Source organism: Chenopodium album, chromosome 7, assembly GCF_948465745.1.
Source record: "Chenopodium album chromosome 7, dcCheAlbu1.1, whole genome shotgun sequence".
NCBI classification, from domain to species: domain Eukaryota; kingdom Viridiplantae; phylum Streptophyta; class Magnoliopsida; order Caryophyllales; family Amaranthaceae; genus Chenopodium; species Chenopodium album.
Window position 1 is genome coordinate 672227 of NC_137840.1, and position 14452 is coordinate 686678.

General features: G+C 35.0%; 1 protein-coding gene and 1 long non-coding RNA gene across 2 annotated transcripts; both read right to left on the minus strand.

Moving 5' to 3' along the window:
* Nucleotides 1-9973: 9973 nt before the first annotated feature.
* Nucleotides 9974-11405, minus strand: LOC145640745 (uncharacterized). Its single transcript, XM_081691977.1, has 3 exons — nucleotides 11002-11405; nucleotides 10408-10485; nucleotides 9974-10312 (listed from the first exon to the last, which is right to left on the minus strand). The coding sequence occupies exons 1-3, from the start codon at nucleotides 11164-11166 to the stop codon at nucleotides 10250-10252; spliced, it is 306 nt and encodes a 101-aa protein (XP_081548103.1). The 5' UTR covers nucleotides 11167-11405; the 3' UTR covers nucleotides 9974-10249.
* Nucleotides 11406-12220: 815 nt separating this feature from the next.
* On the minus strand, nucleotides 12221-13803 carry LOC145640746 (uncharacterized). Its single transcript, XR_014114966.1, has 3 exons — nucleotides 13705-13803; nucleotides 13557-13605; nucleotides 12221-12864 (listed from the first exon to the last, which is right to left on the minus strand). It is a non-coding gene; the product is annotated as an uncharacterized LOC145640746 (long non-coding RNA).
* Between the last annotated feature and the right edge of the window lie 649 nt (nucleotides 13804-14452).

Genomic DNA, 14452 nt, shown 5'->3' on the forward strand with positions numbered 1-14452 from the left:
ACCCTCCGTTCCTTATTGATAGTCCCTTATTAATAAAGTCTAATACTTATTTCTTTTTTGTAGTTATACTTCAATAAAGTCTTAGCTTACTTGAAATTTATATTTTCAGCTTTTGTTGTAGTTATACTTGTATAATGGTGGTTTGGGGGGAGTGAAATTATACCATAAAAGACTGGATCAAATAAAGTAAAACATTTATTTAATATTTGATGCAATTTTAGTATGAACTGTGTTGTTTTCCTTTGTTAAAGTTTTCTCAAATCTTAGATTTTTAATTTTTTTTGAATAATATTTGATTTTCTTTCAAAACTCCCCCTTTTTCATTAAGTGTTATTTTGTTTACTCACTTAACTCACCTTTTTCCAAACTCTTGTATATAATGGTTTTGTTATGTCCGTTTTTTTAAATTTTTTTTTTTTTTTATATTATCGTACAATTATTGTTAACTGATCCTAAATTATTTTTAGACTAAACTTTTGCTGTTATTGATAGTGCAATTTTAGTAAGGACGGAGATACCGAGATAGTAGTCGTTAAAGTCCCCTATAATAAAGTGAATGTACTATGTACCTTTCCTACACTTTAAGTAAGCTGGCCTGCCATATTGGATTATAGATAGGCATGGAGCAAGGCCTTGGATAAGGGTCATAGTCTTCATCATATAATGCAAGCTTTGGAATTATTCGAATTATCACATCTAATATGCCAAAATAATAAATAATCCGTAACACACATAATTAACCATACTATTTTTAGAGATTGGTTTTGGAATGTTGAAAGGGGAAAGAGGAGAGATCTTGAGACAAGACTTGTAGATGGGGTTAAATTTGACTTTAAAGACAGTGAGGTGCCACGCCTTCCAAGTGTGGGAAACAAATCAGGTTTAGACTTGAAAGCACTAGTACAAAGTAACTGGGTTTTACCATAAGTTTTAGCATCCATCCAAAGCCATAATAACTCTGGAATTTTCGTCTTCACCGTTATTAAAATATTGTCTCATTTTTTAAAATAATCCAACACAATATTTAAAAATTTAGAGTTTAGGGTTTTTGGAATTTAGGCTCCAATAATATGTCAAGAATGAATTTTCCTTGTGTTATATTACTGCATTCCCAAGTATATATAACAAATTAACAACCTATGTTAACATATAATATGGCCTTGATACATTAACCCAATAACTAGTGTACAATATAAAGGCTTGAGAATAAGCATTAATTCATTAAACATGCTTCTTTAAATGAAATTATGTTGAAAATTTATGACAAAATCACGCACAAATTCATTCAATCATATCTCGTCCATCAGCCTCGGAAACGATAAATAAAGGAGCATATGGGATGACCGGATGAGTATACTATTAAGGCGCAGCGGCAATGAATAAAACTACACAAGTGGCGATGCATGTTGTCCGACAAAATGAATCCCTGTGATTTGGTTTACTTTGCACATTTTTATAAACCAACTTTTTAAGCAGTCCCTATTTTTTTACTTTGTCGTATGCGGAAGTGTAATCAGGTGGGGGTATCCTCTTGACTTTGCATCTTCCTAATTGGCTATTTTAATCATCATTAACTACCATCATTAGGAGATACCTAATGCCCTTTGAATTTCATCATCATGCATTGCTTCTACCCCTCTACTATAACCGTAATTTCCGTGTTTCCACTTTTCAGTAGCCAACCCTTCTACAGTTTCAGTCTGATGCAAATACCACTCGTGTCGTGTTGTCTTATATAAATGAACACTACAGTTTCAGTTACTTGCGAAATTAGAGCCCACACGTACAAATCAGCCACGCGTGTTAGGATCCTCCATTGTGCAGATGCTTGGCCTGCAATATGGTAGCATAGGAATGGCATACAATATTGAACATACAATGAGAGTGGGTTGGTCAGCTTCTATTGCATGGTGATGCACATACAATGAGAGGGGTAGGTCTGCTATATGTACATAACACTGCACATACAAGTATAAAATGATAACATCAAGAACATAGCTACAGTGAGATCCACTCCTGTTAGTCCGGAACACAGCTATAGTGAGATCCACTCCTGTTCGTCCGGAACACAATATACACCGCCTATTTAGAACATGATTTAACATCATCTAATAAAGATGCAGATATGCAAACATCCTAAAGATTGATATCCTAAAGTTGTAATCTTAAGACTAGGGTTTCCCAACAGCTGTGACAAATTTTTTTGACAGTAGGGTAAACATCGAGCCGCAAATAGGGGTCCTAATATCTCTCAAAATGTTTAGACTGTCCATAATGCCGCAATGCCACCAGGGTATTCTCAATTCTCAATTTTCAATCATTCTCATTCCATCATCACAAGGGAGTAGGGACACATATTCACCTTCAGCATCAGCAGGGTTCATGCCTCCATAAGCATGTGAACCTGTTTCTGTTTTCGTGTGCAACTTTCCCTTTTCTTCAATTAACCTGCTTTTTTTGTTCCTTTTTTTCATATCTTATACTCCTACTTTAGTGTTGAACTTACACACAATAAGAGAGAGTAATTATGATTTCAAAAAAAAAAAAAAAGGTTTTAACTTTTAAATCTCCCTCCAACCCTGCCCTTTCAATTACTTGGAAGTAATTGCTACGGAATATATTGGCATCTATACCACCTATTAACTCGACAAGTAACATCCTTTATTTAGCAGTCAGGCTAACAATTATAGTTAAAAATAAAAAATATATATATAAAATAAAAAAACCACTTCTAACAATAACTTATTTTGCAGAGGGAAGATGATCAATAAATTCCCAGATATCTCTACGAAAGGCAACAAGAGCCTTCCAATACTAAACTTATCAAGGAGAAAACCCCAAAACATAGTTCCAGTTGCATAACCAATGACTAAAATCCCACTGACAAGCTTTATGCCCTCCCGATCCAACCTTCAAGGACACAACAACAGCTGTGGGCCTGTGGCTATGTATAAACAGGATCAACATATGAAGACAGGAGCCAAAACAGGTTTACTTGGTTTCTGCCTGTGAACAGACTCCAGAATTTTATGTGCATCAGATGTTAAGTGGCAGATATCGAGTTGCCAGTCCAAAGTCATAAAGAAAAAAAAAGGTCATATACTGATATACCAGCCACAATATTATCAGAATTCAACAAGTGTGAGCATATTTATGAGGTTCACAAACGTTTCAAACATAAGAAGCAAAACCTTATTAGAAGGCTAAGAATATACACTAATAAAAATGAAATTGAAGATGGTTTAAGGCTATTTTGCATTTTCTCCATCTCCACATCAATTCGTGCATACATAATATACTTGTGAGATTAAGGTCACTCTAACAATGCAAAACAAAAAGCAACTCAACTATGCTGCAATACTAAAAAGGAATCATTGCATCCCCATGTCCAACATATACAGGAATACAGAAATTTCTTCCTAGAAGCTCATCTCAGTCACCAAGTCACAATTATACAACACCGGATAAAAATCAGCAAAAGCCTTAATTTCATTTCCATTCTCCATTCATCTCACCAAATCCACAATCAACCATAAGCCAGAATCTTCTTAGTCTCGTAAGAGCACTACAAACTTAAATTAAGCAGCTCCCACCCCACCCCATCTCTCAAATAGACTGCCAAGGGCCCAAGCGCTCATTTCTAACCTTTCATTCAACCCAATAACGCCATTCAACTCAAGTTTTTTGCACTTGCAGATAAAACAATATGCAAGGTTCCACAACCATAGCTTAAGAAAGGGGGTGACTGCAGGGGGAAGAAGAAAAACAATTTGGGGGGGGGGGGGGGGATTCCTACAGTTTAAATAACAGTTTTTTAGAAGTAAAAATAAAAAAACGTATATATAGGTAATTTTTGGGTAAAAATCTAGTAAATGTCAATCAACAACATTCACCCAACTAAGAGGGACTTGAAGTCCTCGACAAAATTACCATACACCACCAACCATTATAAAAAATTGTTGAAGCTAAAATCATAGAAATGATGAAATGGGGAGGCAGAGTTCATATTGAAAGTAATTCACCTTCTCATCAAACAAAGAAGTAGGGGCTGGGGTTCATCCTAGTCTATACTTGAAAAGGACTATAACTGCTGATTACATACATATTTGTCACTTTTGGATTCTAGTGTGAGGAGAGTAATAAATATTGAAAGGTGAAAAAGATTCATATCATTGCAAAAGGATGACGAAAATCATTACTTTGCATCTTTTATATAAAAGTGCATAGAAGTGGACAACACTGAACTCCCCCTCTACATCCTTGCTAACACCAAATTAATGAGAGCTAGACAGGAACTTCTAATAAAAATGTCAAACTAACAAAAAGTTCTTGGAAGAGAAGTCTAAATCAGGTTAGAAACCGAGAAAAGACTCAAGTGACATGAAGTGATATCAAACCACAGGAAGAGAAGAGAAACCTTCTAAACCAACCTTTTTTTTTTTACTAAAGACATTCTTACAGATGCCAAACCAAACCCAAAGCTGGAATCTGACAACACACTTCTATACACAAGATCACGAGAATATCAATTGCTCAAAATTAGCACTCAATAATATCAACCTCTCAAAACCTGTAAAGATTGGTTATTTTGAATATTTCCTATCATGCCATCTACAAGACCTGTCCACTATCTCACCTTAAATAGAAAACAGAAGCATCTCTGATAAACAAACAAACAAGATCAATGATCAATCAATCAATCAATCAATCAATCAATCAAAGCCTTAATCCCAAAAGTGGGGTCGGCTAACATGAACCAAATTTGATTATTCCGTGTAGTCATCAACATAAATCTTTCTCCTCCATCCCTTACGATCCAAAACTTCATCCTCACGTAAATCCATGCACTTCATATCCTTCCTCACTCCTTCCAACCAAGTCATCTTTGGTCTCCCTCTTCCTCGTTTAATCCCTCCATGGTCCCACTCTTCCACTCTTCGCACCGGTGCACCCTCGGGTCTCCGTCTTACATGTCCAAACCAACGCAGACGATTTTCCCTTAATTTATCTACAATGCCCGCCACACCTACTTTCTTGCGAATAACCTCATTTCTGATTCTATCTCTTAAAGTGTTTCCACACATCCACCTTAACATGCGCATTTCCGTAACCTCCATCTTTTTAATATGCTCTTTCTTAGAAGCCCAACATTCTGTACCATAGAGCAACACTGGTCTTATGGCAGTCCTGTAGAATTTTCCCTTCAACTTTAAGGGAATGCTGCGGTCGCATAACACTCCCGTGGCCGCTCTCCATTTAAGCCACCCTGACTTAATCCTGTGGGTCACGTCTTGATCAATGTCACCATTCTTCTGGATGATCGACCCTAGGTACTTAAAACATTCACTCATGGTCAAATCCTTTCCATCCAAACTCACCACTTCATTGCTTGTCCCCCTCTGAGTGCCAAAACGACATGCCAAATATTCAGTCTTACTCCGACTTAGCTTAAACCCTCTAGATTCCAACCTTTGCCTCCATTGCTCCAACTTGACATTAACCCCATCCTTAGTCTCATCCACCAAAACGATATCATCTGCGAACAGCATACACCATGGAACCTCATCTTGAATTGGTCTAGTTAATTCATCTAGAACCGTTGCAAAAAGAAAAGGGCTTAATGCAGACCCTTGATGCAATCCGATTGTAATAGGGAAATCTTTTGTCAACCCTCCGCATGTCCTCACATTTGTTGACACATCCCGATACATATCCTTAACTAGGTCTACATACCTTCGTGGGATACCTTTCTTCAACATTGCCCACCAAAGTATCTCTCTTGGCACCTTGTCATATGCCTTCTCTAAATCAATAAAGACCATATGAAGATCTTTCTTCTTTACCCTATAAAACTCCATCATTTGTCTTATCAAATGGATTGCCTCCATAGTAGATCTCCCAGGCATAAAACCAAATTGGTTATCTGAAATGCTTGTGCATGCCCTCAACCTTTGTTCAATCACCCTTTCCCACAACTTCATAGTATGGCTCATAAGCTTAATTCCTCGATAGTTAGAACAATCTTGAGCGTCTCCTTTGTTTTTATAAACCGGGACCAAGGTGCTCTTCCTCCAATCTTGTGGGATCCTTGTAGCCGTCCATATCTGATAGAAACAAAATAATCCAGAACTAAATAATCCAGAACTAAATGTTTAGTTAGTGTCTTCTCAAAATGGATCTTTAACTTGAAGGCTAGGCATTACTACAACCAACCTCACAGGAAAGACATCAGTCTCTTAACCTACTAAATGCAAAACTTTCTCTTATAGTATATTAGTATATATAATATAAAATCAACAGCACAATGAAATGTTATGGTAAGTAATGAATTTGGGAACAATCAACAACCCCAATGAAAATGAAGAATGCCCGACACCTAATAAGACCTCGGAATGCCAAGTTGGGATTATTGAAACCATGACTTACAACTGTTCAATACCAATGCAACATGATTCCAAAATACCACACAGTTGAACTAAACTAATTCTCATGACTTTATAAACTTATTGGTAGGCTTGTTACGACTTACAATTTCAAACAAACTTCTATGACCATTGATGACTCCCTATGCATTCAATTCAATTTTTTTAAAAATTTCCCAAAATTGGCTTGAAAGCGTGGATTATTCAATTTCGGAAAACTTTCAACATCTTCGGACCCAAAAAAGGTTAGTTTAGGGTGCTTCTCAATTTCTCATTTGGGTGGTTGAAAACGTTCACTTTGTCTTTAATTTAACTGTTTACAACTTACATCTCCGTTCATCACTCAAGGCCACCAAGGTACTTTATATAACCGACTAGTGATCATATATGATTCCAAGCAACATTATATGACCCTAAGATGCATCCACCGCATCCCCTACAATCCTAATAGCTTTCAACACTAGGTTCCGAAACCTTCGAAATTGGTCCGATTTCGTGTATTATAGATTTATAGCCCACAGTTTTAGACAATATTTGACTTTTTCAGACTCTGAAAACAAAAGAAGTCAAGGTATTTCCATTTTAAACTTTCCAGCAATTTGAAATACGAAGCACAAGGCCCATTTCGATGTACAAGTTACATTCAAAGTATGTGTGAAATTCTCAACCATCAAGAGCAATGTAGTCTAGACATCTTGAACAGCATGTGAATTCTAACTCCTAATAAATAATTCAACAAAACAATCTCCATTGTAATAGAAGCGAGTACAAACAAGTACATTATCCTGTACAAGAGGGGCTATTTAAACCTGGTCATTATCCAATGACTTCACAGTTCACACACAGTTTGTTCCATAACTGTATCTAGAGTCAAAGTATCTTCAAAATAAGCCCCAAAGTCACACAAAAGGGTTAAGAAAATCTTTTTTAAATCTCACTTTGGTGCTCCACCAGATGTATTACATCTTTTCATTATGGTCCATAGACAAAACAGATACCATAGGCCTTTTTACTAAAGGTGCAGAGCAAAGTTGCTGGAACTTTTGGCTACTTTTGGAAAATGGAGGCTAGACATTTCAGCAATCATAATTGACTTTAGCTACTGTTGGAAAGTAGCTAATTTTTACAGTAAGCAGATAGAAATAAGCTAAATAGTTTAGGTTCTCTGACTAAGTAGCTAATTTTTTTCTTTTATAAAAAAAACGTCACTAGACAGATTAATTACTAGTCAAAGTAACTTAAAGGTTCAGCAACTTTTGTTTAATCAATCACTGAAAAGTTCAGCTGCTCTAGGCTATCTTTCAAAGGATGAAAGGCAGAAACCCATTCTCCATAAAACCTTTGCTTTCTTGCACTATCCAGAAACTCTTAAACAGTTGGAAGAAACAGGGTAATAAAAAAAAAAAAAAAAAAAAAAAAAAAGGAAAGCATGGGGCAAGGGCTGTTTAGAAGAAACTGAATAAAAAATACAGCATGGCATTCACATACTCACATTTTACATCACATCACCCCAAAGGAGAAAAGATATTGTTTCGGTTCAAAAAAGCAACCACAAAAACACCCTAGTCTCATACAATAACGGCAACACAAGGTGTGCCACATTGTCCCTTTAAGCCTTCAGAACGACCTATAGGCTATAACTCCATAGGACCATAGCCGAAAATCTTACCATTTCTCTCTTACCACAAAACCAAAAATAGTACACTGAAAATCTTACCATTTCTCGCTATCACCACAAATTATATTCCCTTATTCCTCTCAAAAATTACATAAAAGACTTGCAGCCGTTCATATATGCAAAAGTGTATAACCAAAAAAAAAAAATAACAACTAATGATCCACAGTATTCCCATAATTCCAAACAAATTTTTCCAAAGATATGTAAACAGCTCATAATATTGTAAATGCCATGAAATCATCCCAGCAGCCCAAATGTATAAGCCCACTTCATTATTCTGATCAATTTGAGAACAAAGACAGATAGAATCTCTTCAACAAACTACACACAAATTGTTCCATAATAGTAAGTAGATTCAAACCATTTGCAAGAAAAACCTTCAGGACTTCAAGCCATGGAAAATATGAGGTTTCCTAAGATACGATTTCAGAATCTTTAACATCATATCACTTCGGTGCTCCACCAGAATTATTTTAATTCCCCATGATATCTTATATGAAGAATAAATTCCATAGGGCTTTCGTTTTTGCAGGTACAGAACAAGGCTGCAAAATACTTTAGCTTGCCATCATAGCAACTAAAGATTGAGTCTAACTACTGTTAGAAAATATCTAATATTTCAATCAGGCACATAGCAATAATGCTGGGTGAAAGACGCTGGAATAATTAAGCTTCTTTTCCAAAACAGATATGGCTTTAACAACTTTCTTTAATCAATCACAAAAGAACCTAACCCCTCTACCGGGTAGTTTTATGACGACTAAGCAGTGGAGCTGATTTCTTAGCACCTATTATCCTATTAAACTTTTTTTTTTTTTATTATTATTGTTGTTGTTGTTGTTGTTGTTGTTGTTGTTGTTATTATTATTATTATTATTATTATTATTATTATTATTATTATTATTATTATTATTATTATTATTATTATTAACAAGTATGCAATTGCCCTTGCAACATATAGGTTTTAGTGTCCGATCCAACACAAACACCACCAAGAAAAAATACTTTTGAGAGAGCATCATAATTGATTTTTCATAACTAACTCGATTCTCTTTTCTTTTTTTCTTTTTTTCTTTTTTTTTTTTTTGGGGGGTGGGGGGGGGGGGGGGGGGGGACAATTCAATTCTTTATTAAGGCAGCAAAAGCCTCCAGAGTCCTGACCTATAAAGCTAAAATCCATAGCAGGAAATTCTATTATTTCTGTCAAACCATAAAACCTATCACAATAAAATTGCTATTCTTTTTGTTCTCCCAAAACTTACATAAAAGACTTGTAGCCTTAGAGATATTATGAAATAAACACAAATTAACTCCACATTAGTTTTTCCAAAGATATGTAAACTCCTCACAGAAATGATATGGAGACATTCCAATAGGAATGTATAAGCCCACTTATTTACTTAGGTAGCTGAAAAACATACAGTTACCATGTGACTATCATGGTTCTCCATAATAATTGCTGAGTTCTGTAGTCAAATGTCTATACTCAGTAGAAAAATAATTAGAGCCCTACTTTATTGTTCAAAGGTGACTACCAATAATTTAGCTTCATGCTGAAGGATAGAAAGTCCATTGTTAAAGGAGTACAGTATACCAAGACTATATAACACCAGCACTCCAATATGTTGCCATAGTTTGTGCCCAACACACATGCAACACCTCAAACAAGCCCGATAACTGAAATATAAGAGTAAAACCAACTAATGAACAGCACAAACACCACATCTAATGAGTCCGAATTTCATGTAATATAGCGCTAAAAATGTTTCTCTCCACACAGCCCAAGCCTGATTACTGCATTTGGCAACTTATAACATGTGGAATGGTACAGTCTTACATGGAAACATACACAAGATATTAACAAAATTACCATAAAAGCGTGAATAAAATGTCAGTTTTTTTTTTTTTTATTCTATTCCATGATGTATAAATTAAATCTCACGATTCTCCCCATCAGGATACCGAAAATAACTTTCACACACAACATAAATTTAATCAGTAAAACACCAAGGGCCTCTATAAGCTACATTCAAAATTAGATATCGAATATGCATGATCCACTCAGTAAACCATCGTGTATAGATTCACAAAAATAAACTGGCTAACCTAAGAACACCAGCAAAAGTTACTACTTCATTTTGTAACAGTATCAACTATCCCCATTCACAGAATCCTTGGCTTTATTCTTGTTTCCGTATCTTAACCCAGTTTCCTGCATTAATCCACCACCCAAAAAAACCATAATCAACACTAGTTTTACTACCAAATAAATGGAGAAAAATGGAAGGGCGAAATCAGAAGAACTACCTGAGGATCAGGCATGGGTTTCCGCTTCTCAATGTACCTGTAAGGATCCGGCTTTGCAGCAGCAAGTGCAGCCTTTTCCTAGTTGATGAATTACCCAAAACAAATATGATTACAGGTCCATTAATAACACTAATTGACGCATGGTTTTATCACGGATATCTTACAGGCATCAATAACACTAATCATTGTATGATTTTGTCACGAATATATTACTACATGTCCATCAAGGTTCATCAATAAAACTAATCAACGCATGATTTTGTTACATATATCTTACTAAATGTCCATCAATAACACTAATTGATACAGTGATTTTACCACGAATATCTTCTTATCAGACAAAAAATACCCACAAAAATTATTACAGTTCCATCATTAACACTAATTGATACATGATTTTATCTTATGGGTTCATCTTAAGCACTAATCAACACATGATTCTGTCACGAATATCTTCCTACATGTCCACAACAATGATCAACGTGTGATTTTACCACGAATATCTTCTTACTAGATAAAATACCAAAAAATGGTTATGGGACAATGAATTACACTAATCAACGCGTGATTATCAAATCGAAAAGAGAATGATACCTCCTGTTGACGCTTGAGTTCTTGAGAAGGTTTAATCCAGAGAAAATAGGCCATAGTACCAGCTACTATCCAAGCTGCAAAATTGGAACCACCTCGTAAACCTCCCGTCGCATTTCCCACGAAAGACCTCACATTTCCCAATCTTCTTCTCCATTCATTCCTCATTTCTTCGATTTCCAATTTTTAAATTGGATTATTTTCCCCAAATCAAATTATTAATTGATCATTCACAAACCCCTCCAAATTTCCAACAAATCAGATTATTTCTGAGCAGATTCCAATTATTTCTGGGATTGTAAGAAAATGGTTGGATTAATATTTAACTGTAACTAAGTTGTAGAATATCGTGAAGAACAAGAAGGAAACCGAAACTTGATATACTTAGAACCAACAAGTATTTGGTGATCCATAAATTGGCCACGTTTACATACTACTGTGGAAGTGTGGGCTGCTTTGTTTTCACCATTGTTTATGGGCTTTGGCCTCTGCTTAATTAAGGCTATCTGGTTTCAGAGTCATTTGAGTTGGGTCGGATTGGGTTGGATTGGATTGGATCGGATGATTTGAATTCACCACCTTAAGTTTAAACTAAAAGGTTTTAGCCATTACATGCTATTTAATACAAATATTAATAATAGAAATAATGCACTAACTCGGGGGATCGTCCAGGCCTAAAAAATGGGTTTTTTTTTTAAAAGGACGAACAAAGATTAATCATTCAAAATAAGAGTATCCATGTGTACATAAGGGGAGATCTCTAAAAGAACACTATTCTCTCAAATTTGCTCTACATCATATGGAATAAATCTTGCAAGGTTGTGAGCCACTTCGTTCCCTTCCCTGTAAACATGTGACCAGCTCACTTGTTCGAAAGCTGAACCCAAGTTCATTGCATCACATAGAACAACATCTATATCTGTCAAATGAGTAGCTCCTTTCACCAACCGGTTTGTAACACCCTAGAAATTTCTTTCCTTTAAAATACATGTTTTGCTCTTTTTCAATACGAAATAGGAAATTCTAAAACGTTACCACCACCGTGACAACGGCTAAGACGATTATCAAAGACACACAGCGCAAAACTATCTTTAAAAACCATTTAAAATAAGTCAACTTGAAAAGCCAAACCAAACGAAAGTAAAGTCAAACAAAGTCAACCTACAACTTGGAACCATTATAGGCCCTTAATAAAACCGATTTAAATAGTTAAAACCTTTGCATTAGTCTCACATGCAAAATACACGATAATCAAAGCAATAAACCATATCATATTCTTATGGAAAACTAAATATGATTCGCTCTTCACTCATGCCCATCATGAATGTGCTTCATTACCTGAAAAGGTTCACTTCACTTTGTCCACCCTACTCACCCTTAGAAATGGGTCGTCGTAGGGCCAAGATAGAGACAAAGTCAAACAAACATATAACACACAATCAACAATGCTGAGTACATAAGCGTAAATAGTACACACTAACATGCTTTAAACCTATCAATACACGACTTACCTTGTTGAACCTTTTTACAAGCACACAACACAACCAACCATTAGATAGATAAATAAATTGCTTGTAACACCCCCAAATTACTCTCTAATAATAATAATAATAATCCAACTTTAGGAAGTAACTTGGGAGCATTACCGCGCATGTGATTACGTAAGGCTTTTCAAAACAGAGACTTGCAGCGAAGAAAATACATACTTAACTTTTATATTTTGATAATAATAGTAATAATAGCTTTCAAAATTGAACCATATGAGAACTGTCCATACATAACGTCAACCATGAAACCTAGACTACATGATTATCGCCCTTCATCCCCATTGCCACATTTAGATCACGTCGAGTCATCATCACCTATCTACTTATCATAATGATAAGTAGGGCCAAGCCAAAACAAAAGAGAAATACGTATTAGCAAAACGCTAAGTCTATACCAATGCTAGATACGTAAAATCAAGTTATTTAATTAAGCATGCTTTCGTAAGATTTAGCATTTATAAATAGCATTTATTCAAACCTTCCATAAATAGAAACATCACATTAAGAAATGTTTAGAAACATTCCAAAAATTATCACATTTCAAAACCAACGACTTTCCCAAAATAGATTCCAATAGAAATGGAAGATCAATATTTTCGTAAACCATTTTTCCACCTAAGTGTGCACACCCCCCAAGCTAGTAACTCCTTACATAGTGCTATCAAGGGGAAAGACAAGGTCATACATAGTCCATAGTCTTCAATTTTATCTTCACATAGTGAGAGTCATAAAAATCCAATATATATATGTGATAAATCAACCTTCCAATTCCCATGAATGGGATTTCAACAACATTTGCTCTTTAAAATGAATTTGAATTCAAGTATGTGTACAAACAACTTTTAGAACATTGAAATTATTTCCAAAGATCAAACAGTAAAACATTTCACAATATTCATTTCATAAACATTCATAAATCCTTGTTCAACATTCAAACATATTTCATCATTCAAAACACAAAACACATTTGTATAAAATCACATATTTAAAGATCTAGCTACGAGTACGTACCTTCATCTTTACAACCATTCCACCTAGATTTACAACCACGAACTATCTCCTAAATAAACATTACATGGAGTATTTTAAATAAGAATCAAATATGAAACCTTAAAAAAAATCATAAATTGAATATAGATATTAGTTTTGAAAGACTAACCGCAAAACAATATATAGTAGCAAAGCTCACGGGAAGGTTCACGTTGAAAAGAAGAAGTCAGATCTTGCAGAAGTCATATCTCATAGTATATAACTCCTAATTTGGTGATTCTTGAGCCTAACCTCAAGGATGTTTTGAGAGGAACAACTTTGTCTCAAACAAAAGGCTAAAAATGATTGTAAGTGGTTAAAAAATGGCCTGGAACATATACGGGGTGAAGTAGTACGAGAATGGGAGGAAGAAAGAAGAAAAGAAGGATGAAGCTTAAGAGCAAGAGACTTTTGGATTAAAATGGCTAAACTTTGGTTCTATTTATAGAGTTGAGAACTTGGGGGTCAAGTATTCAAGCTTGTAGAGGAAGTTTATGAGGTCATGCTATTGACATCATGTATGATGTCAACAACTTGGAGGTCAGGTATTCAAGCTTGTAAAGGAAGTTTGTGACTTTGGTCATGCTTTAGGAGTAAGAAATGGACTTAGGTCCTTTGCCTTGGAGCAAAGAAATACTCAAAGTAGAAAAATCATATATTTGGATACTAAATTCCCGGCTTGCATATCAAAATCTTTTATAAAAAAAAAACATAATTTTAACCAAATAATTTTCGTAAATAAAACTAAATAAAATTCTTTTGAGTCACTTTAAAGCATAATAATATTTATTATTAATAAACTATGATGTATTCAAGTCAAAACAAAATTAATAGTTCATTAAACGGGTTTAAAAAAATACGGGGTATTACATTGCTTA

Bases quoted from the DNA above. Each gene is read 5' to 3' on its own strand.
- LOC145640745 (XM_081691977.1), bottom strand. From the start codon at position 11,166: ATGAGGAATGAATGGAGAAGAAGATTGGGAAATGTGAGGTCTTTCGTG. The intron at 10,486-11,001 runs GTATCATTCTCT...TTCATCAACTAG, and splicing joins AACTCAAGCGTCAACAGGAG to GAAAAGGCTGCACTTGCTGC. The intron at 10,313-10,407 runs GTAGTTCTTCTG...GGATTAATGCAG, and splicing joins AACCCATGCCTGATCCTCAG to GAAACTGGGTTAAGATACGG.